The 22,609-nt window shown below is 44.7% G+C and overlaps 1 protein-coding gene across 7 annotated transcripts in view; it reads left to right on the plus strand.

Annotated features, from left to right (window-relative positions):
* The window catches only part of palld (palladin, cytoskeletal associated protein), an 88,507-nt gene extending 72,123 nt beyond the window's left edge, over positions 1 to 16,384 (plus strand). For 4 of the 7 annotated variants that reach the window (XM_054789227.1, XM_054789232.1, XM_054789233.1 and 1 more), the window contains 9 exons: positions 9,186 to 9,224; positions 9,639 to 9,863; positions 11,998 to 12,147; positions 12,248 to 12,336; positions 13,370 to 13,499; positions 14,019 to 14,226; positions 15,236 to 15,401; positions 15,475 to 15,608; positions 15,690 to 16,384. In XM_054789227.1, coding sequence (XP_054645202.1) covers positions 9,186 to 9,224; positions 9,639 to 9,863; positions 11,998 to 12,147; positions 12,248 to 12,336; positions 13,370 to 13,499; positions 14,019 to 14,226; positions 15,236 to 15,401; positions 15,475 to 15,608; positions 15,690 to 15,850 — 1,302 coding nt within the window. In that variant the 3' untranslated portion in view covers positions 15,851 to 16,384. The remainder of the gene's footprint in view (positions 1 to 9,185; positions 9,225 to 9,638; positions 9,864 to 11,997; positions 12,148 to 12,247; positions 12,337 to 13,369; positions 13,500 to 14,018; positions 14,227 to 15,235; positions 15,402 to 15,474; positions 15,609 to 15,689) is intronic. The other 3 variants (XM_054789228.1, XM_054789230.1, XM_054789231.1) reach the window with 2 other exon arrangements.
* The last annotated feature ends 6,225 nt before the right edge of the window (positions 16,385 to 22,609 follow it).

The following is a 22,609-nucleotide window of genomic DNA, read 5'->3' on the forward strand; positions in this document are numbered from 1 at the left end:
GTTGGAGCCGGTGATCTGGATCACCGCAATACAGGCATAATTCCATCTTGCGGCGGCGGGTCCTTTCTGCTTGCGTGAGACGGCGAGCTCCCAGCTGCATTGGGGTTTCTGTGGGTGTTGAGTCGGTCTCCGTCGGCAGGCACAAGGCAGGTCTCCTCTCCATCGGCGGGGTTCATACGAGTTGCGGAGTAGACGGACGGGTATCAATCCTCCTCTCTTCCGCGTGCTCCTTTGCTCGGTCCCTGATGCGATTGTCCAATCTTATAGCTAGATCTATGAGTTCATCCATTGACACAGAATAGTCTTTAGCCACTAATTCGTCCTTTATGCGAGGATTAAGAGCCTTACGAAAAATGTCCCAAAGAACGGCAGTATCGGTGTAGCCGCTCTCGACAGCCATAACACGGAAGTCAATAGCGAAATCCGCCACCATGCGTCCCCTCTGTTTCAGTTCTAGTAGCCGACCCCCGGCCTCTCTACCATGAACCGGGTGATGAAAGATTCTTCTCATTTCTGCCAGAAATGTCTGCATAGAAGTGCGCGTGGCAGGAACTGACTTGCCAACGGCCATAGCCCATGTAGCTGCTCTGCCGGTAAGTAAGCTCATAATAAAGGCTATACGTGCTGGGTCCGAGCCGTAAGTAGTTGGCTGCTGATCGAACACCAGTGAGCATTGGTGCAAAAATTGTTCACAGGACTGTGACTCACCCGAAAAACGAGGAGGGTGAGGAATACTAGGTTCCCGTCCTGAATTAGTAATCAGTGTCGATAATGAGGCAGGAGTGGAGGTAATCGCTGCAGCTGTGGCTGCCTCGTCCTCCTGCAGCAGATGTGCACATACCCTCGCTAGACGTTGGTCCATACTGTCGACCGCCAGGGTGAGTGCGGAAACGGTGTCCGTAAGATCACGCAGCCTCTTATCATGGTCGCTGACCAGCTGGCCTTGATGAGACAGGGCGCTGCGGAAGTGGTCCAATCCTGCGGGCTACATTGTGGCCAGATTGTTCTGTCACAAGTGGGAGAAGCCACTTGTAACAAGGGGTGGATCCCAACGCAAGGAAGCAGACCAAAAATAGATACAAAAGGTATTTAATAACACAAAGTGTCCCAAGCGGGGTAAAGTACAACATAGGCAAAAGTCACAAACCAAAAGTAGAAACACAAAACGCTGTCAGCAGAAGGCTGACAGGAAATAACTAGACTACAACTGAGAAGCACTACAGGCAAACCTGAGCTGGAACAACAAATAGTGTAGCAGGAAATAGTTCTGAGCAGAGGGTACAAGGGTGAGCCAGAAAGCGGGGAACAGGTAAGGAGCCGGACGAAGCGGTACAGGTAGCAAGGAGTACAATCTGGCACTGGCTCCTAGTTCCCGCTGGGTATATGAAGGGTGCCTGATGAGATCGCCTGCAGGTGTGTGCTGGGGACTCCACCCACACCGGCTGAAGCTGCACAGAGAGCAAATACACAGCAGGCGGCAGCAGAGCGACAAACACCATCGTAACAAGTTATGTAGAATAAAACTCCATTGATGGCTTTGCTGCGCGTTTTCTGCACTTCTGTTTCTTAAAGTATTATTTTATGATTAATTGGAAAATGTGTGCATTGCTGAAAGCTTTTTAATATGTTGCCTTGACTTTGTCTGCATGGTCTTTTTCATAACCGTCTTCATTTCTTTTATACTTGTAATGTTTGATAGCAAATGCTAATACATGAACTGTGGGTCTAATGAACCGGTACTCAGGTTATGTACACATCGCTGAGGGAATTATCTTTATTGCCATAATGAATGGAACTGTGAATTACTGAATGATATCAACGACTTTGGTTACCTGTAAACTTTGAAGCTGTGAATGTGAAATGCTAACCATTAGTATTTAGTATAGAAGTTTACTGGTTAGGTTTGATATATATGTTGTAGGGCTGGGCGATACCTCAAATCAATATCACGATAAATTGGGCAGTTTTACCTTGATAACGATAAATGCACGATAAGTTCCCGACCACTATATATTTTTGCCATCTGAAAATAACTGCAGGAAATGCAAACGAACTGCTTTTTGTTGGTTTATTGACCAACTGGCACACGTTACTTTCAATGAACTATAATGCACGTAAGGGGATGCACCAACTCCGCCTATAAAGCCTCCTGAAAAAAACCTCCAAAAAGCAGCAACAACGCTGCATTTCCACAATGTGCTTTGGGTGGTTACGCCGGTTTTCATACTCACTTTACATTTGGTGTTCTTTTGCTCAACATCATCTTTGTGGAAGCCAAAATAAATGTCCTTGGAACTGCGGTCCACAAATATGAATGTATGATACACACCCTGGCATACTACATCCTGTACACACTTGTACTAAGCTACACATACATCCACATCACATCTCATGCACTTACATTACTAATGGCCACTTATCACACTGCACAAGAACAACCACATTGATATCAAGCCAACCTACCACAATCATGTCAGCTCAGATGTTACAATAATAATAATAGCATTTATAAATGTAGTGACTTTCTCATTTTTAACAATTCTATTCAATTCCAGACATTCCATTGTCATGTTATTGCCTATATGTGTGTGTCATGTTGGCTTTAGAAACTGGATCGATAACTGTCATCAAAATGATCACTTACACAACGAAAAGAGAATGTCACATGTTTTGTAGCCATGTGACCATCTATTAGTGACATCAAATAAAGCATGGAATCCTTAAAAACTGCTACCAACAGCAAACTCATCATGGTTTCCTATAGAGAGGCTTTTATCTTGTTTTTATTATCTTGCTCTTTATTTGTGAATTGGCAATTTTGCATCATTGGCCATGATGTACATGTTTTGTTTTTTTAAAGGCTTTAAAAGTCCATAAATTTCAAGTTAAGTATTTGTGTATCATTCGGAGCGGCGTTACGATGCATACAAACACAACAAAACGTGTAGCGCATGATTGGGAAAGCAGAGCTCCAGTATCCAACTGATAACATAGCTAGTTAGCTAGGTCAGTGAGTGCAGCTTGTACAGCTGAGATGTCATTGCGCGTCAACGTGAGTTGCCCATGTGAACCAACAAAAGTTCTAGGAGACTTGTAGATTTAAATACAGATGCACCAACATGTTACTCTACTTTGACTTTGTATGAACGTATTTCAGCAGCAAAATGCCAATGAAAGGGTTGAAAAACGTAGTCGCACATGTGCTCATTTTTATTTTTCTACTCGCACAATCTATTTCCAGGCACATATGCGAGTGAAATGCTGGCACTGTACAGCCGCTTGTTCATTTGAACCATCAGCCGTTCCCTCGTCATCTGTTTCCCTTCTTGTTCATGCTGGATGGGTGGAGTACTGTGACTACACACGCTGTATCCCGTCTTAAAGGGAACACGGCATACCAGCACACAGTCAAAACAAACAAAAAACAAAATTTATGGACATGGACAAAATAACATCGGTAACGGTAAATTTTTTATATATCGCCCAGCCCTAATATGTTGTATGTTTTATAGTAAGAGGTAGATCATGGCGACTTGGAACTTGCATGCTGAAAAAGTGCACGTACATAAATAATCATATTGATAAATACAATAAATATAGCAATTTTCTGTATTCATAGTTGGAGATACAGTAGATCTTTGGGAAGTGTTTAATATTGCAGCATTAAAGTAGGTCTAACCCAGGGGGGGCCATTACATCGATGGCAAGCTAACGGTAGATAGCCAAGGTAGTTTGGGTCAATGGCATAAACGTCACTTTGTAGTTGTCATATGACATCAGTCAGCTGACATTAAGCTCCCCTCCTGATTGGCGCTTGCTCCCCCGCAGCGTTTCAAGCTAACATGAAGATGCAACTTTCATCTTTATGATTGTGATGATGGATGAACTAACTCTGCTCTAAGATGTCTATATCTATAACTAAAGTTGTCTGTTCACTTGTAGCGGCTATCTACGTAGAAAAATAGTGTATTGTTGACTGGCTTTGCTTGGCGTCATGAACTCTACTACAGAAATCAGTGTTTTCTACACGTTGGCTTCTTAAACTACAGTATTATTTCATGATGACATTAAAAATGTGCCCATTGGTGAAACCTTTTCAATATGTTGCCTTGACTTGGGCTGCATTGTCTTTTGCATCATCATTTTACATTCTTGTATGTGGCTAATGTTTGCTAGCAAATGCTAACTGGATGTAATACATGAAGTGTGTGCCTTAATGAACGTTACGTAGCTAATGTGACTGACATATTACCAGTACTCACTCACTAGTACAAAACTATTTAGCAGTTATGTGGAATGATCTTTATTTCCATATTGAAGTGAATTATGATAGCAACTACTTTGATGACCTGAAAACTTTGAAAATGAATGTGAAATCCTAATCATGAATATTACAATAGAATTTCAGAGTTTACTGGTTACATTTTGTATATGCTATATGTTTTATAGAAAGATGTAGATCATTTGGACTTGTACTTGCATGCTGAGAAAGTGCACTCCTGATATACATGTATAACCTACAGAAATACATACTCATATTTTATTAAATAAATATAGTCAATACAGTCAAACCTGTCTTAGCAGCCACCTTTATAGAACAGCCACCTGCCTATAGCGGCCACTGAAAAATCCCCCGCTGCAAATTTACATGTTATAGAGCCTGTGTATAGCAGTCACCTGTCTAACGTGGCCAGCGGCCACCCATTTTGTCTCCCTTGGTCAATATCTGACCGCATTTTTTTTTTTTTTTTTTTCCTTGACGGGGAAGGATGTGTATGGCAGGAGCTCTGTTGATGATACTGGAAATTTTAACTATTTTGGTGCTTTCCTGACAACACTTCATGAGCGCAGGATCAGTGCTGATGGCTGAATCCCCCATCTGAATTCCTTTAACTTGGAGAGTCGAGAGATACAGATACAAGCATTGATACCTGCTAGCAAGTCTAGCTAATTAGCGAACTGCTGAAGTTCAAAGAGGTTGCTTAGCAACAATGTCAAACACAAAGGAAAATGATACTGGCTCTGAACTCGAAGAGGAAAATGATTCAGGCTCTGACATGGACATAAAAACAGAAGCCCTTTTTCCAGGATACCTAGAGTTTAGGAAGGCTTCCAAGGAGTTCCTTGAGGGTAGAGAGATCACTCTACCACAAATAATGCAAGCAATTGAGAAACTGCATTCAATGGCAGAGAAACATTCAGCTTCAAATGCAGTTATAAGGAATGGTATCACAAACATTATGGCAGAAAATAGAGTACAGAGTAAGTCAATCACAAACATTATGGAAGAAAATAGAGCACAGAACAAGTATATCAAAAAACTAAGAAAAGAGGTCATGAAGTTGCAAGATGAAAATGCAGACCTGGGTGCTGCTCTTAAGGAGGTTAAATACCCAGTGGAAGATTTCAAGGCTCTGCAGGACGACATTAAGGTACTGTTGAATGACAATGCTGCCTTGCGCTCTGCTCTTCAGGAAGCGATAAACCGTAAAGAAAATACAGCATTTTGCAAGGATGTTAGGGTTCTGCAGGATGATATCAGGGCTTTATTGGAAGATAACGCTGCCTTGCGCACTGTTCTCAAGGAGGCTATAAACCATATGGAAGCCACCTCATGTACTGATCTTAAGGACGCTAAAGACCCCAGGGAAGAAAATAGAGCATTATGCAATGATATCAACATTCTACAGGATGATATCAAGGCACTATTGAATGACAATGCTGACTTTCGCACCACCCTTGAGGAAGAGAAAGAAGCAAAGGAGAATATCAAGGAGCAAATTAAAAACTTCATTGACGAGGTGGATCAGATTGCACGAATGAATGATGTGGTCCTCACAGGACTCCAAATCACACCCAAGTCAAGAGATGTTCATTCAATAAAGCAACAGATTGCTAACTTCCTACACTCGAAGGAGGTGGATGTCGATGTCAACAGTATTGACACTTGCGTCCCACTCCATGGCAGGAACAACACCACACCTGTCATCATTAAGTTCACCAACAGGGAATTCAAAACTGCACTGCTGAAACAGGGAAAGAAGCTAAGAGGCACCAACGTCTACATGAATGAGCATCTCACAAAACGCAATTCCGACATCGCCAGGAAAGCACGAGACCTGAGGAATCAAGGAAAGATTCAAAACACTTGGAGCACTAACGGGAAAATCTATATCAAACTAAAAGGAAGTCCAGGAGTCGCAAGAGTGCTTGTTGTCCAAGATATCAGTGATCTGGATGCATGTTAAACATTATATTACTATGATAATAAGCATAATGGAGGAAACACCCTACAAGACAGACCACTACAACGAGAAGGACTACATTCCATAGCAATAACCTCGACATAATTAATAAAAAGAACTGGTATACAAACCCAGCGTCACTAGCAGTGCAACACTAAAGACGATGTGGATATCAACAGGAGAGAAAGGACAGGATAAATAGAAAGGGAAAAGGAAAGGAGAAGGAGGAAAAAATGGAGAAAGGGAAAAAAAAATAAAAACTTTTTTTTTTTTTAATCATTTGTGTACCTGTATACTGTATATGTAAATATGTGCGTACTTGTGTAGGTGCAGATGTAGGTGTATATACTGTATATGTATGCACGTGTTTGTATGTACACACATGTATTAGCAATTGATGTGCTACGAAGAGGGGGTAGGATTAAATAAGCTCTGCTTCTTCCTACTCCTTTTCGGACATATGCGTGTTCGAAATAAATTAAACCAACCAACCAACCATATAGCGGCCAAATTACCGACTCAAGTAGAAGCTTCATACACGAAAAAGTTTTGTTTTTCAATCAATGAAGCCGTCGTGTGTAGACTTTAATTACTGAGTCCTAGCTCAGTCACAACCATTCACAAGATCCACACAAACTGTCAGTTGTTCCACATAAAAAAGCCGTCTTCTTTTGAGCTTGCAATTTCCTGGTCAAACATGTAACTTTAAGAGCATTTGCACCAAAACATTACCACAAAGTAGGCTGGGAACAGGACGTGCTCCCAGCGACGCTACAATAAAAAAAACATACACTAGCATGCATGCGGCAGCGGGAGCAAAACTGAGTTCGGTTGTACTTAATTGAAGTATTTTAGAATGTACTCACGTTATTTTTCATCAATCCTCATCCACAAATCCATCAAAGTCCTCATCTTCTGTATTTGACACAAAAAAAGCCGTCTTCTTTTCTGTTCGCTACCAGTCTGTTAACTTGTCAGTGTTATTCAGCTCCGAAGCAAAGAAGGAAACTTCTCCTGTTGCTTCTGCCAACTTTATTTATTGAACGCGGCCACCAGACAGCGGCTCAGAACACACACACATCTCTTAGCATCATCTCTCCTTCCTGCTTGCCCACAAGGCAAAGGTTAAACAAGCCCCACTACATAGCTGTCCAGGCAATGCCTGTAACAAGTGACACCGTTTATTTCCTGGTGTGCACTGGTCAATACTGTAATGCCGCTTGTTGTGGGGAAGGAGAGACTCACGTCGCCGATGCACTTTAATGGCTTTATTAACAGCGGAGAACACTGCAGGACTTTACATCCACGCCAACATAAACACACTGCCCAACTCTCTCGAAACTCACAGCTAGCACTGAGCCTAGCTCTCCTGCTCTAGACGCCCACCGTCACTTCCTGATGAACTAAAGCTGTAATGACACTCTGCCGTATAAAAAGTAAAATATTAAAAACAAGCGTAAGACATTACTAGCACAGCTTTGTTCTGTGGGTCGTGGATATATTCTATCAGTTATTATTAAGCCTCTAGCTTCCTTTTAGTAAGTAAAAACATTGGCTATGATTGCACTACATTGTCATGTAGACCTAAAAAGTACACTTGGAAGAACAAGAGGTGAATAAATGTATTGCAACTGATGTGAAACTGATGAGGGGTAGAATTAAATAAGCTTTGCTTCTTCCTACTTCTTTTTGGACATGCAAAATTGTGAATTGTACTATGTGATGTGCTACTGTTTGACTCATATGCATGTTCAGGATGAATTAAAACCATGAACCATGATAATCACAAGCCTAGTAGTGCTGTACAACTTTTATACGCAGTCCCACAGTGCCCTCTACTGGTCAACATTATTATTAATTCCCCACCCCCCTTTTTTTTCTCTCTCTCTCTCTACTGGTCAACATTCAAACTGGAGGCCAACCTGTCTATAGAGGCCACCTGTCTATAGCGGCCACTTTTGCAGACTCCCTCTAGCGGCCGCTTTAGACAAGTTGTATATGCTTTCTATATTTATAGTAGTAGGTAGATCTTTGGGACTTGGTCATTTTAAAAGTAGCTCGCAGGCTAAAAAAGTGTGAGCACCCCTGGTCTAGAAGGTTGGTGGCAGGTTTGGAGTCAGGGTTGTCAATGTGGAGGTTCAACTGCCAAGAAGAAGGATGGATGGTGAGATGGCACAGAGCTGAGTTAGAAAATCAGAAAAATCAGAGAGGAATGAAGGACTAGGCTTGGGCTGGTGATAAATGATAGCAATGATTGAGAGGTGGGGCTGGAGTGTTTAGGTTTTCAACGGAGTGGGCAGCAGGGGTTGAATTGGTGGTGGTCTTGATGTCTTTCCTGTTAGTAACTGCAATGCCCCCAACTACAGCCTCAAAGCGTGGTTTGTCAGAGAAGGTGAATCCATGGAGTGTGGCCTGATTGAGTGACAAATAGTCCAGATGCTTGTAGCAAGTTTCAGTGATGCAGAGGAAGTCCAGGTTATTCTCAACGATGAATTCATTTAGAAGCAAGCTTTTCTTATCGAGAGAACAGGTGTTAAATAATGCAAATTGGACTGGCTGAAAGGTAAATGGTCTTTCACTTGTATAGCGCCTTTCCACCTCCAAGGCACTTTGACACTGCTAGCATGCTTACCTTCTGATGACACAGCATCAGGAGCAACTGGGGGTTCAGTATCTTGCCCAAGGACACTTCGACACGATCACGGGAGGAGGGAGGATCTAATCCACAACCTTCAGGTTAGGAGACGACCACTCTACCACATGAGCCATGCCGCCCCCATAGGTAGTGGTTTTGCAGTAAGAGCAGCAGAGCGCTCCTGTCATATAGAGGATCTATGAGTAGTGCTTTTGCAGTAAGAGCAGCAGAGCGCTCCTGTCACATTTGAGCTCTCATCAGGTGTACCTAATAAAGTGAACACACTTCCTGTTATCTCCCGGCAGGCATACAAGTCATCTGATAGAGAACGTTTCCCCCAAAAGGTTTTCTTTTCAAACAATTTATTTCACGTCATGAATGTTGCTGTTGACATGTCACCTATTTATGAAGTGTTTTTGCTACATGAGCATGTTCATCACTTTGCTTTTGTCAAGAAATTGTGCGTCATGTCAATGCAGCAGCGCATGCTTTAGGTTAGCATCAAGTTGATGACTCATCACTGCCTTCCACACTGCACTCATTAATTGCTGTGATTTGTTAGAACCTGAGCGGGTCAGGGCGGGTTGCTATAATGGTGGCAGGGGTTGGGAGGGGATTAAGGCTCCAGACTCGTCATTAAGGAGTGTGAGCACATGTTCTAACAAGCTAGATTAAGTTGACGAGACAATAATCATGCTCACCGCAGCCCGCCTAAGCCTTTTGATCTTTGTGTCTCTGCTTGTTGTGATGGCCGTCAGGAGTATAAAGTGTCCAGTTTTGAGCAGCGTCTCATCAGCGAGATTGAGTTCCGCCTAGAGCGTTCGCCGGTTGAGGAGTCAGATGAGGATGTTCAGCACGACCCGGACTCGGTGGGCCAGGGGGGCAGGGTGCCCTCCTTTGACCAGAAGCTCAAACATTACAAAGTCTTTGAAGGCATGCCCGTCACCTTCATCTGCAAGGTCGCCGGAGACCCCAAACCTAAGGTGATGTGGGACATGACATTGACATGTTGGCATTTTGTGTCATTTTGGGTAATGCTAATTTTAAACTGGTTGCAGAGAACTAACCTACATGTGTGCACTGGTGTGAAAAAGTGTTTGCCCCTTCCTGATGTCTTATTTTATGCATGTTTGACCCACTTAAATGTTTGAGACCATCAAAGAAATGTAAATATTACTCAATGGACTTGCTGGTCTGTTTTGGATCATTGTCCTGCTGCAGAACCCAAGTTGCTTTCAGCTTGAGGTCACCACCATTTATCTCAGCAAGTCTTCCAGGTCCTGAAGACCATCACACTACCACCACCATAAGAAGCAATGGGACACACACCTTCCAAAAAGTTAAACTTCTCATCAGACCACAGAGTATTTTCCCAAAGGTCTTGGGGATCATCAAGATGTTTTCCAGCCTTAAGCCTCGGTCACACCGCCCGAAATTTGCTGTAGCGTCCCTGGAGCGGTGAAAAAATTCATCACCGCTCGTAACCGCACACAAAATGGGGAAAAAAAATCAAAAACACGGGCGTTGTCCTAGCGGTGCACCACTGAACCCGGCGTTGCTTTAGCGTTGGTTTAATGGTAGCAAACGTTGGTTTAGCAGTGACGCGAGCGTTGATAGAGCGGCGTTCTGCGCATGCGGATCAGTTATCCATGTATTGTACATAACGCTGCATTGCTTCAGTGTGAATTTGAATAAACTCCAACGTTGTATTGTATTTGAAACCATCTGCAACGTTTTATGGAAACTTAGGTTAGCTTCAGTGTATATAGAGATCGTTTCACTGTGTGAAAATACAGTCACACAGCAGTCAGATAAGTTATAAAGGAATTGGCTGAACACAAGCATTTTCAGCAACTGTATAGCAGAAGGCGCTAAAGTCAAAGCAATGCCACAACAGACTAATGGGCTCCTGGTCCATTTCTCCCCGTAGTTATAGCCAAATTCTGGTCCCCCTCCGACACCTCCATACCAACGCCAAACCAAAGTTCATCACTGCAATGGATCGCTGCTTCATCGCTGCTTCAACACCTGACACCATTCCAGCAATCCCATGTCCGCTTGTAAAACGCTTACAACCGCTCCACCGAAGTTTGTGCAACGGTTAATCACCGCCCGGGCAAAGCTGGCAAAGCAGCAGTGGTCCAGCGTTCAAGATTTCTGTGTTGGCCTGGCACACCCAAGCGTCCACGAACTTGCGTCTAGCGGTGTCAAAATTTGACTGGGCGCTGTTGGAGCGGTGATGAACTTTGCCGTGGCGGAAAATTGCCCGCTCCTCACCGCTGGCAATATTTTGTGCAGCTCCAAACTTTCGGAGCGGTTGGAGGGACCATCAGCGGTGGCCGAGCGGATATGGCGTTGGCTTAACGGGGGCCATCTTCTGTTAAACTGTGGTGAACGGTTACGAGTGGTGATGGATTTTTTTCACCGCTCCAAGAACGCTACAGCAAAGTTCAGGCAGTGTGACCGAGGTTTTAATGTTGTCTTGGAACTCTGCCATGCTGACCTTAACTGAGGCAAGTGAGGCCTGGAGTTCTTTGGATGTTGTTGTGGGGTCTTTTGTGACCTCTCGGATGAGTCGTGGCTGTGCTCTTGGGGTCATCTTGGTTGGACGGCCACTCCTGAGAAGATTCATCACTCTTCCATGTTTTCACCATTTGTGGATAATGGCTCTCACTGTGGTTGGCTGGAGTCCCAAAGCTTTAGAAATGGCTTTATAACCTTTTCCTTTTAAATAATCACTTTTTCACACAGGGCCATGTAGCTTTGGATGTTTTTCTCATTTATAAAAAGTCTCATTTAAAAAGTGCATTTTATGTTCAGTTGTGTTGTCATTGACTAATATTTACCTTTGTTTGATATGAAACATTTAATGCAAAAACATAAGAGGACAGTTGACACAAAACCATAGACGTCTGCTGCAAGTAAGCCCCCCCAGCCTCCATATAAGATTGCCATTACATTGTCAATGACCTTATACTGTATTTCAAGCTCAACATTGTTCCTGGTGGCCAAGATGCATACACTGTAGTGACTTTCATGTGCAATATTAAACGTTTATGATCACACTAATGCACTCATGTCACGTGTATGTATGTGAACATGTTCTTGTTGTTGCAGGTGTACTGGTTCAAAGACGGCAAGCAGATCTCCAAGTGGAGCGAGCACTACCGCATCAGCCGTGGAACAGACGGCACGTGCACACTGCACACGGCGGCTGCCTCGTTGGATGATGACGGCAACTACACCATCATGGCAGGCAACCCCGAGGTCAGCACGTGCACAATGTGCACTCAGGAAGTGGGGTAAATGCCTCTACTGTAATAGTGCCGCCATTTGACTGATGCTGTGTCCTCCCACACACGCTCAGGGCCGGGTGAGCTGCACAGGCAGGATGATGGTACAGGCTGTGAACCAGCGAGGCCGCAGCCAGCGCTCGACGCCAGGACACATGCGCAGGTGAACTCAGGGTGGTGTTTTTACCTTTTGTTGGCCTGTTGTGCTGATGACAGATCTCCTTTTTCACCACCTTCAAAAACCTCGCTTTGAGATCACAGGCGGCACTTGCAGCACTTAAGACAAAAAAGAACACCTAAACATCTGCTTTCAAGATTTAAGCAATGTGGCGGTGTCCTTTTGCTTTTCGCCGTAGTGATGATGTCACTGTTGTTGTAGGTACAGACACTTGTAGGGCAGGGAGTGACAACCTCATGATGGGGGCGCGCACACGTCAGGAAGAAAACTCAAAATGCCACAAAAATATTATTCAAGATCTACATTACAATATTGCCAATAGAATAGTAGCAATAACTGCAATAAAAAAATATAGATAAAATATCATTATAATAAATATTAGGGCTGTGTCAATAACGAGTTAAAACAAACTCCCTTTAACGCCTCTGCCTTTTTTGACACGTGATTAATGTGCGCACGTCCTGTTTGACCCTCCGCCTACACAGTAGTTTGGGAAAACGCAGCGGTGTGGTAGTTGATGTGGCGCCACAAGCGGGTACAAATATTGATGACAAATGGAGAAAGAAAAGCGTATTTGGATAGCTAAGATGGCAGATGGCTCTCTCCACAAGACCAAACTTATTCCTAAAGCAAATATGTTAGCCAGTATCATGTTGCTAGGTGTATTAAGTCCTTTACAAATCATCTTTCAAGAGGTACACTTATTAGAGAAAGAAACTTCTATCTGCGATTACTTACTAGGTAAGTGTAGACAATGCGATTAAATAATCTTTTAAAATCCTGCAGCCACACAAACATTTTCAGTGTTCATGTTTGTACACAGTTGAGTCATTTTTTAATAATACACGAGTGAATATCAACCAAAGCTCATGAACAAATTCCTCCTTGACCCATAACTCACTTCCCTCCAAAGTTTTGTGCAAATCGGTGAACTATTTGTGCGATCCTGTTAACGAGGTAACAAGGTAAACAATTGTGTATATTTACTGTCTTCAGTTTTGACAATTTTGCATCACAGGCCCAGGTCCAGGTCCAGAGACAGCGGCGATGAAAATGACATCCAGGAGCGTCACTTCCGTCCGCACTTCCTGCAGGCGCCTGGCGACCTCATTGTGCAGGAGGGACGACTGTGTCGCATGGACTGCAAGGTGAGGACACGCTTAGCTGTCTATATTATTTATATATTGAAGAGGAAGTATCCCACCTGCACACTAATGCCCAGCATACAGTAAATCCTGCCTGACCCTATTAAGCTATTAATGTAACAATACATTTATTCATGTGACTGCACTGCTTTACACTGAGAGCTCATTCTAGTAGTAGTTACAGTAAACTCTCAGTAAACATGAAAGAATTTCACACCTGTGATTATTTTCCCCAACACGCCACCCTGGCTATCCTTTTGAAATGTCAAAATGTAATAAAACAGACTTCCATGCACAAAGTCGTTCTATCGCAACTCAGTGATATTTTTAGCACATTTATTTCCACATCGTGTGAGGGCAGCCAAATATTTTCCACACTGAAAAAAAGTCCCGCCTGCAGTGAGTGAGTGTCCTCCAAAGGATAGTCTGGTTTTGCGGTGCAAAACTGACACCGAGCACGAATTTAGCACACCACCTTTTCAAGGTGGCAGGAAGTGATGTTTACTTCCGCCCCCCTCACAGGTGAGCGGTTTGCCCACCCCCGACCTCGTCTGGCAGCTTAACGAACAAACCATCCGACCAGACTCCGCCCACAAGATGCTGGTCCGCGAAAACGGTGTGCACTCGCTGGTCATCGAACCCGTGACTGGTCGCGACGCTGGCATCTACACCTGCATCGCCAGCAACCGTGCCGGACAAAACTCCTTCAACCTGGAGCTCATCGTAGCAGGTAAAGCCGGGACGGTATGATGGTTGTATAACCAAAATGATTTCTTTGATGATACCAATCACTTTGCACAGCAGAAATGCATACAACAACTAAAGTCCAAGCACAGTAGGCTCGCTCATCCACTAAAATGTCCATTTTTCACTCAGGGCTCGCTCCTCCCTCTCCAAACCCTCCTGCTAGCCTGAAGTTGATGTTCTCCTCTGATTTCGGATCAACATTTGCAATAAAAGTGACTGTCGTAATGATTAGATTCAATTAAGTTCCATTGTTCAGATGCTGAAGCTAAATGCTCTCTGCACAATCGCGGTTTAAGCTCAAAATATGCTTCACACGCTTATTAAATACATTTTCAAGCAGAAAATGTATTGCCAATGATAATTCAAGACTCAAGACTTTTATTGTCATATGAATAGTAAACAGGCAGTTATACTATGCAATGATCCACTGAACAAATCAGGGGTGTCCAAAGTTTTTCCAGCGAGGGACACAAAAAGTCAAAGACTGCAGGGGGCCAAAGTCATATTTTCTACTTTTTAAATTTATTATATATTGCGTATTTTTATTAATTAAAAAGGAAAATGGTAAGAATTCCGGCTATGGCAGTTTGTGATGACTATATCATAAGGGGTGTCACGACCTCATGTGAGATTAAAACATGACATCTTCCGTTGCCTGGCAACGCCTCAGCTTCCTGGTGAATGATGTGTGGGGGTTGTTCAACAAGTGGAGTAGGGGCTATCTGTGGAACGTGGCTCATTGCAGAAATAAAACCAACAAAAACCCAGCAAAAGTGGAAAAATCTAGCAAAAAGGCATAATGTAACTAGAACAAGCTCAATGTTGACACTAATAGAAACACTATCCCAACACATGGCTCTGCTATCTTCTCCTGACATCACATCATTGCATCAGTGCACTCTTTGAGGCACACACGTTATGCTGCAAATGTAGTTACGTATGTTATGCACATTGCTGACAAACCTTGTGGCTACTAACACTTGTGTGGACAGCCAAAGAGATGCACAAGGTGCCATCCTTTGTGGAGAAGCTGCAGAACACCAGCGTGGCGGAGGGCCACCCGGTGCGGCTGGAATGTCGCGTCATCGGCGTTCCGGCCCCCCAGATCTTCTGGAAAAGGGAAAATGAATCACTCACTCACAACACAGACAGAATTAGGTGCGCACTCATTGGGTCAGATTTGATTTGTTGCAAGCTTCTTTTGATTTCCTCTGATTTGTTGGCTACCCAGCATGCACCAGGACAACTGTGGCTACTTGTGCATGATCATCCAGCCCGCCACCAAAGAGGACGCCGGCTGGTACACGGTGTCGGCCAAGAACGAGGCGGGGATCGTGTCCAGCACCGCGCGCCTTGATGTATATGGTAAAGTGGACAACATCTGTACCATCTTGAATATTTTTCTCTTCCTTTTTTAATGATGTTTGCTGCTTTTCGCCTGCACAGCCCAGTGGCAGCAACCCAACCTCACCAAGCCCAAGAAGGTGCGTCCGGCTACCAGCCGCTACGCTGTGCTGACCGAGAGAGGCCTGGACGTGAAGGCCGCCTTCTTCCCCGACAGCAGCCCGCTGCCGCCCGGTAGCTTGGTGGAGAGCGACGACCTGTAGTGACTGTTTGTGGATTTAAAGAAAGACCATTCTGCTTTTAGTGACTGGAAAGTGTAAGCGTTCAAGTAGCAGGACTCAGGGAGGCAGGGCTTAGTGGAGAGGATGACAGTGAGCGATGAATGAAGAGAAAGAAGCATTACAGTAAGTGTGCTTTTAATTACGAGTGACATTTGTTGTTTTTCTGGTTCTAAAAAGATGGACTGGAGATTCTGCTTTCACAGTCTTTTTTCCTCACTCACGCACACACAAAATGTCCAGTTTATTTTTATATTAAAGAAATACTATTGACCCCTACCTGACATTATGGTCTTTTAATCGTATCAAACTATATTCTTAACCTTTCAATCACTTTTTAGGCCTTAAAAAATGTGCATTTAACTTGTGCCAAGGCTCATTTAGCTGGATGATTATGCTTTAATCCATCATCTGACAACTCATGTGTGTTATCATGCCAACCCATGTCTGTATATGGATTGTTCTCCACATATTACCATCTTCAAATTTTAGGTTATTAAAGTTTTAATAAAGAATGTACCGATATGGCGTGAGATGTTTATTACAACCAGCTGGCACCAGAGAGCCAAGACAAGGCAAAAGAGGGCAACTAAATAAGGCTGTGATGTCACTAGCATACATTCCCAGTGCTAAAAACACCCCCATCACCTCCTCCTCCTAACATTTTTAATTTCCTCCAGATGTAGTCCAAAGTGCACAGGGGAGGAGGGTCTGTCTGCAGCAAAAACATGAAACATGAAGAAAAGCCCAACCACTGGATTGAGTGATGGTATTTCATTGGGAGGAGTGGCGATCTGAACTTAGCCAGACAGAGTGGAGTCAGCGTGATGAGGAGCTAGGCCTCGCCCTCCTCTGACATGACACTGATCCTGCGCTGTCTTGACATACCAACTGTAAAAGGAAGTAGAAATCATCAGCTTCAGGTTAGTGGAACTGAGCAGCTCCGCCCTCTCAACGGGAGGGATGCACTCGCACGACCCTAACTGACTTTTTGGTTTACTTGCAAAAATGTCTGGCGCTGAGCTCCGCCCCCTCTAAAAGATGAGTATGGCAAAAAGAAAAAACAAGAAGGAACCCTGCCCGCGATGCCCAATGTTTGCATTTGGTGTTTTTTTTTTATGTTAACCCTAACCCTAACAAAATTTAACTCAGCGTTCATTTTAAAAATAAAATGTCAAGTATTCTTTTTCAGGGTTGTTTTTGGGGGGCGGCATGGCTCAGATGGTAGAGTGGTCATCTCCCAACCTGAAGGTTAAAGGTTCACACTTCACTTCCACCATTTGCACATGTCCCAACCAATTCAAACCATTCCACCATGAAAAGGGTGGAATTCTTGCCTCTAACTGAGGTGGAGGAGGAAAATGCTCTGGCCTTCCACTGGGCCCAAGCCCACCCCCGAGCCCCTGAGCCAGGGACCAAGCGGGTCCCTGCATTGGCAATCGCCTGTGAGCGTACATTTGTGGTCTGGTGGCCATGAGAGCGCCCCCTCCCGTAACGCAGCACTGTCCATTCCCCATCTGTGGGGTCCATAATGTTTCTTTTAAAGAAACTTTTTTTGGCTTTAGTCATTTTTAAAACTATAATTATAACAAACAAAAACAAAACAAACTGAACAAAACCACCAATCACTGTTGCTCTGTCACCAAATCAAACTAAAGTGAGAGTAACCCCACTTAAACTGTTTTTATTGTGTATATCCCTTTTCCTCATATCTTTTATTATCTATTGTGTGTACTGAGCTCATGGATTTTTTGTCTTTATTTCTTTTAAAGAAATGTTTTTCAGTCCAAATGTATTGTCGTTCTTAAACTACATATTTTTTTTACCAAACTTTTAAAATATTACCTCTTTTCAACCCCAACCTTTTGAGCCCTATCAATTCCCATATTTTTAATCTTTAAACTCCCCATGTAATAACATACTTCCAGTTCAATCCCCCACCCCTTCATGAAACCAAACATTCTAGTGCTCCCATAATTAGGCTTTAGTGCTCTTCATGCATGTGGTGTCATTCTATTCCTCGTTTGTTCTGTCTCTTCGCTGTCCTCAGCGGAAATTATTTCGCTCCTGTGGCCCTCTCGGCTGCATAGTGCAATCCGCCGATGTGTGTGGCTCTATTCGTGACGTTTCGACTTACTTTAGTCTTCTTCAGGCGGCCCAAACACACATCCTCCAGACAGAAAATATCATGGCACCCCCTTAGTACTACTCGTTGCACTTCTTGTGCTTAATATATTGCCACCGCCTCCCTTGCCTCTGATCCCAGAACCACAAAGAGCTTCCTGCAGAGCAACACTAACCATTTCTAACAGGTAAGTATTTTTCCTTTTAATTTCTGATATATGGGTCTATTTCCCTTTCCATTTTTCGAATTTTCTAACAGGTGAGTATATTTTTCTTTTCTCTGTTTTTCATTTTCCTCTTGTAACAGGTGAGTAGTTTACTCTTCCCTGACCAAATCCAAATGACCGCCCTGTAAGTTTTGGTCTCTATTTATAATGTGGCTCACTCGCTCCCTCTAGTGGGGCTCCAATTGACTTGCTCGTCCTTAAGTCAGCATTTCCTGAAAAAATGTTCTCTCCCTATCAGGTCTGCCATCCACCTTCATCCACATCCCACCGTGCCATCCCATCCTCACTCCCCCCTCCCAGTCCCAAACATCACCCCCACCCTTCACCCCACCCCATTATTTCTAACTTTCTGGCTTTTTAATTTGTCCAATTTGGCCTTTATTTCTTTAATAATTTAGGGTTCCTCCAAACCTCCGACTTGATGATATAAGTCCCAAAACACGTGCTTTGCATGCCTCCATCCTCCAAGACCTGATGTTGTAAGTCCCAAAGCACATGTTCTGTAGGCCTCCGGCCTCCAAATTAGTGTTCTTACCATTTAGGATTTGTGTTCTATTCCAATTAGGGGCATTATTGTTAGGGTTAGGGTTAGGGTTAGGGTTAGGGTTAGGGTTAGGGTTAGGGTTAGGGTTAGGGTTAGGGTTAAGGTTAGGGTTAGGGTTAGGGTTAGGGTTAGGGTTAGGGTTAGGGTTAGGGTTTAGGGTTAGGGTTAGGGTTAGGGTTAGGGTTAGGGTTAGGGTTAGGGTTAGGAGGGTTAGGGTTAGGGGTTAGGGTTAGGGTTAGGGTTAGGGTTAGGGTTAGGGTTAGGAGGGTTAGGGTTAGGGTTAGGGTTAGGGTTAGGGTTAGGGTTAGGGTTAGGGTTAGGGTTAGGGTTAGGGTTAGGGTTAGGGTTAGGGTTAGGGTTAGGGTTAGGGTTAGGGTTAGGGTTAGGGTTTGGGTTAGGGTTAGGGTTAGGGTTAGGGTTAGGGTTAGGGTTAGGGTTAGGGTTAGGGTTAGGGTTAGGGTTAGGGTTAGGGTTAGGGTTAGGGGTTAGGGTTAGGGTTAGGGTTAGGGTTAGGGTTAGGGTTAGGGTTAGGGTTAGGGTTAGGGTTAGGGTTAGGGTTAGGGTTAGGGTTAGGGTTAGGGTTAGGGTTAGGGTTAGGGTTAGGGTTAGGGTTAGGGTTAGGGTTAGGGTTAGGGTTAGGGTTAGGGTTAGGGTTAGGGTTAGGGTTAGGGTTAGGGTTAGGGTTAGGGTTAGGGTTAGGGTTAGGGTTAGGGTTAGGGTTAGGGTTAGGGTTAGGGTTAGGGTTAGGGTTAGGGTTAGGGTTAGGGTTAGGGTTAGGGTTAGGGTTAGGGTTAGGGTTAGGGTTAGGGTTAGGGTTAGGGTTAGGGTTAGGGTTAGGGTTAGGGTTAGGGTTAGGGTTAGGGTTAGGGTTAGGGTTAGGGTTAGGGTTAGGGTTAGGGTTAGGGTTAGGGTTAGGGTTAGGGTTAGGGTTAGGGTTAGGGTTAGGGTTAGGGTTAGGGTTAGGGTTAGGGTTAGGGTTAGGGTTAGGGTTAGGGTTAGGGTTAGGGTTAGGGTTAGGGTTAGGGTTAGGGTTAGGGTTAGGGTTAGGGTTAGGGTTAGGGTTAGGGTTAGGGTTAGGGTTAGGGTTAGGGTTAGGGTTAGGGTTAGGGTTAGGGTTAGGGTTAGGGTTAGGGTTAGGGTTAGGGTTAGGGTTAGGGTTAGGGTTAGGGTTAGGGTTAGGGTTAGGGTTAGGGTTAGGGTTAGGGTTAGGGTTAGGGTTAGGGTTAGGGTTAGGGTTAGGGTTAGGGTTAGGGTTAGGGTTAGGGTTAGGGTTAGGGTTAGGGTTAGGGTTAGGGTTAGGGTTAGGGTTAGGGTTAGGGTTAGGGTTAGGGTTAGGGTTAGGGTTAGGGTTAGGGTTAGGGTTAGGGTTAGGGTTAGGGTTAGGGTTAGGGTTAGGGTTAGGGTTAGGGTTAGGGTTAGGGTTAGGGTTAGGGTTAGGGTTAGGGTTAGGGTTAGGGTTAGGGTTAGGGTTAGGGTTAGGGTTAGGGTTAGGGTTAGGGTTAGGGTTAGGGTTAGGGTTAGGGTTAGGGTTAGGGTTAGGGTTAGGGTTAGGGTTAGGGTTAGGGTTAGGGTTAGGGTTAGGGTTAGGGTTAGGGTTAGGGTTAGGGTTAGGGTTAGGGTTAGGGTTAGGGTTAGGGTTAGGGTTAGGGTTAGGGTTAGGGTTAGGGTTAGGGTTAGGGTTAGGGTTAGGGTTAGGGTTAGGGTTAGGGTTAGGGTTAGGGTTAGGGTTAGGGTTAGGGTTAGGGTTAGGGTTAGGGTTAGGGTTAGGGTTAGGGTTAGGGTTAGGGTTAGGGTTAGGGTTAGGGTTAGGGTTAGGGTTAGGGTTAGGGTTAGGGTTAGGGTTAGGGTTAGGGTTAGGGTTAGGGTTAGGGTTAGGGTTAGGGTTAGGGTTAGGGTTAGGGTTAGGGTTAGGGTTAGGGTTAGGGTTAGGGTTAGGGTTAGGGTTAGGGTTAGGGTTAGGGTTAGGGTTAGGGTTAGGGTTAGGGTTAGGGTTAGGGTTAGGGTTAGGGTTAGGGTTAGGGTTAGGGTTAGGGTTAGGGTTAGGGTTAGGGTTAGGGTTAGGGTTAGGGTTAGGGTTAGGGTTAGGGTTAGGGTTAGGGTTAGGGTTAGGGTTAGGGTTAGGGTTAGGGTTAGGGTTAGGGTTAGGGTTAGGGTTAGGGTTAGGGTTAGGGTTAGGGTTAGGGTTAGGGTTAGGGTTAGGGTTAGGGTTAGGGTTAGGGTTAGGGTTAGGGTTAGGGTTAGGGTTAGGGTTAGGGTTAGGGTTAGGGTTAGGGTTAGGGTTAGGGTTAGGGTTAGGGTTAGGGTTAGGGTTAGGGTTAGGGTTAGGGTTAGGGTTAGGGTTAGGGTTAGGGTTAGGGTTAGGGTTAGGGTTAGGGTTAGGGTTAGGGTTAGGGTTAGGGTTAGGGTTAGGGTTAGGGTTAGGGTTAGGGTTAGGGTTAGGGTTAGGGTTAGGGTTAGGGTTAGGGTTAGGGTTAGGGTTAGGGTTAGGGTTAGGGTTAGGGTTAGGGTTAGGGTTAGGGTTAGGGTTAGGGTTAGGGTTAGGGTTAGGGTTAGGGTTAGGGTTAGGGTTAGGGTTAGGGTTAGGGTTAGGGTTAGGGTTAGGGTTAGGGTTAGGGTTAGGGTTAGGGTTAGGGTTAGGGTTAGGGTTAGGGTTAGGGTTAGGGTTAGGGTTAGGGTTAGGGTTAGGGTTAGGGTTAGGGTTAGGGTTAGGGTTAGGGTTAGGGTTAGGGTTAGGGTTAGGGTTAGGGTTAGGGTTAGGGTTAGGGTTAGGGTTAGGGTTAGGGTTAGGGTTAGGGTTAGGGTTAGGGTTAGGGTTAGGGTTAGGGTTAGGGTTAGGGTTAGGGTTAGGGTTAGGGTTAGGGTTAGGGTTAGGGTTAGGGTTAGGGTTAGGGTTAGGGTTAGGGTTAGGGTTAGGGTTAGGGTTAGGGTTAGGGTTAGGGTTAGGGTTAGGGTTAGGGTTAGGGTTAGGGTTAGGGTTAGGGTTAGGGTTAGGGTTAGGGTTAGGGTTAGGGTTAGGGTTAGGGTTAGGGTTAGGGTTAGGGTTAGGGTTAGGGTTAGGGTTAGGGTTAGGGTTAGGGTTAGGGTTAGGGTTAGGGTTAGGGTTAGGGTTAGGGTTAGGGTTAGGGTTAGGGTTAGGGTTAGGGTTAGGGTTAGGGTTAGGGTTAGGGTTAGGGTTAGGGTTAGGGTTAGGGTTAGGGTTAGGGTTAGGGTTAGGGTTAGGGTTAGGGTTAGGGTTAGGGTTAGGGTTAGGGTTAGGGTTAGGGTTAGGGTTAGGGTTAGGGTTAGGGTTAGGGTTAGGGTTAGGGTTAGGGTTAGGGTTAGGGTTAGGGTTAGGGTTAGGGTTAGGGTTAGGGTTAGGGTTAGGGTTAGGGTTAGGGTTAGGGTTAGGGTTAGGGTTAGGGTTAGGGTTAGGGTTAGGGTTAGGGTTAGGGTTAGGGTTAGGGTTAGGGTTAGGGTTAGGGTTAGGGTTAGGGTTAGGGTTAGGGTTAGGGTTAGGGTTAGGGTTAGGGTTAGGGTTAGGGTTAGGGTTAGGGTTAGGGTTAGGGTTAGGGTTAGGGTTAGGGTTAGGGTTAGGGTTAGGGTTAGGGTTAGGGTTAGGGTTAGGGTTAGGGTTAGGGTTAGGGTTAGGGTTAGGGTTAGGGTTAGGGTTAGGGTTAGGGTTAGGGTTAGGGTTAGGGTTAGGGTTAGGGTTAGGGTTAGGGTTAGGGTTAGGGTTAGGGTTAGGGTTAGGGTTAGGGTTAGGGTTAGGGTTAGGGTTAGGGTTAGGGTTAGGGTTAGGGTTAGGGTTAGGGTTAGGGTTAGGGTTAGGGTTAGGGTTAGGGTTAGGGTTAGGGTTAGGGTTAGGGTTAG

Source organism: Dunckerocampus dactyliophorus, chromosome 10 (genome assembly GCF_027744805.1).
Source record: "Dunckerocampus dactyliophorus isolate RoL2022-P2 chromosome 10, RoL_Ddac_1.1, whole genome shotgun sequence".
Classification (NCBI taxonomy): domain Eukaryota; kingdom Metazoa; phylum Chordata; class Actinopteri; order Syngnathiformes; family Syngnathidae; genus Dunckerocampus; species Dunckerocampus dactyliophorus.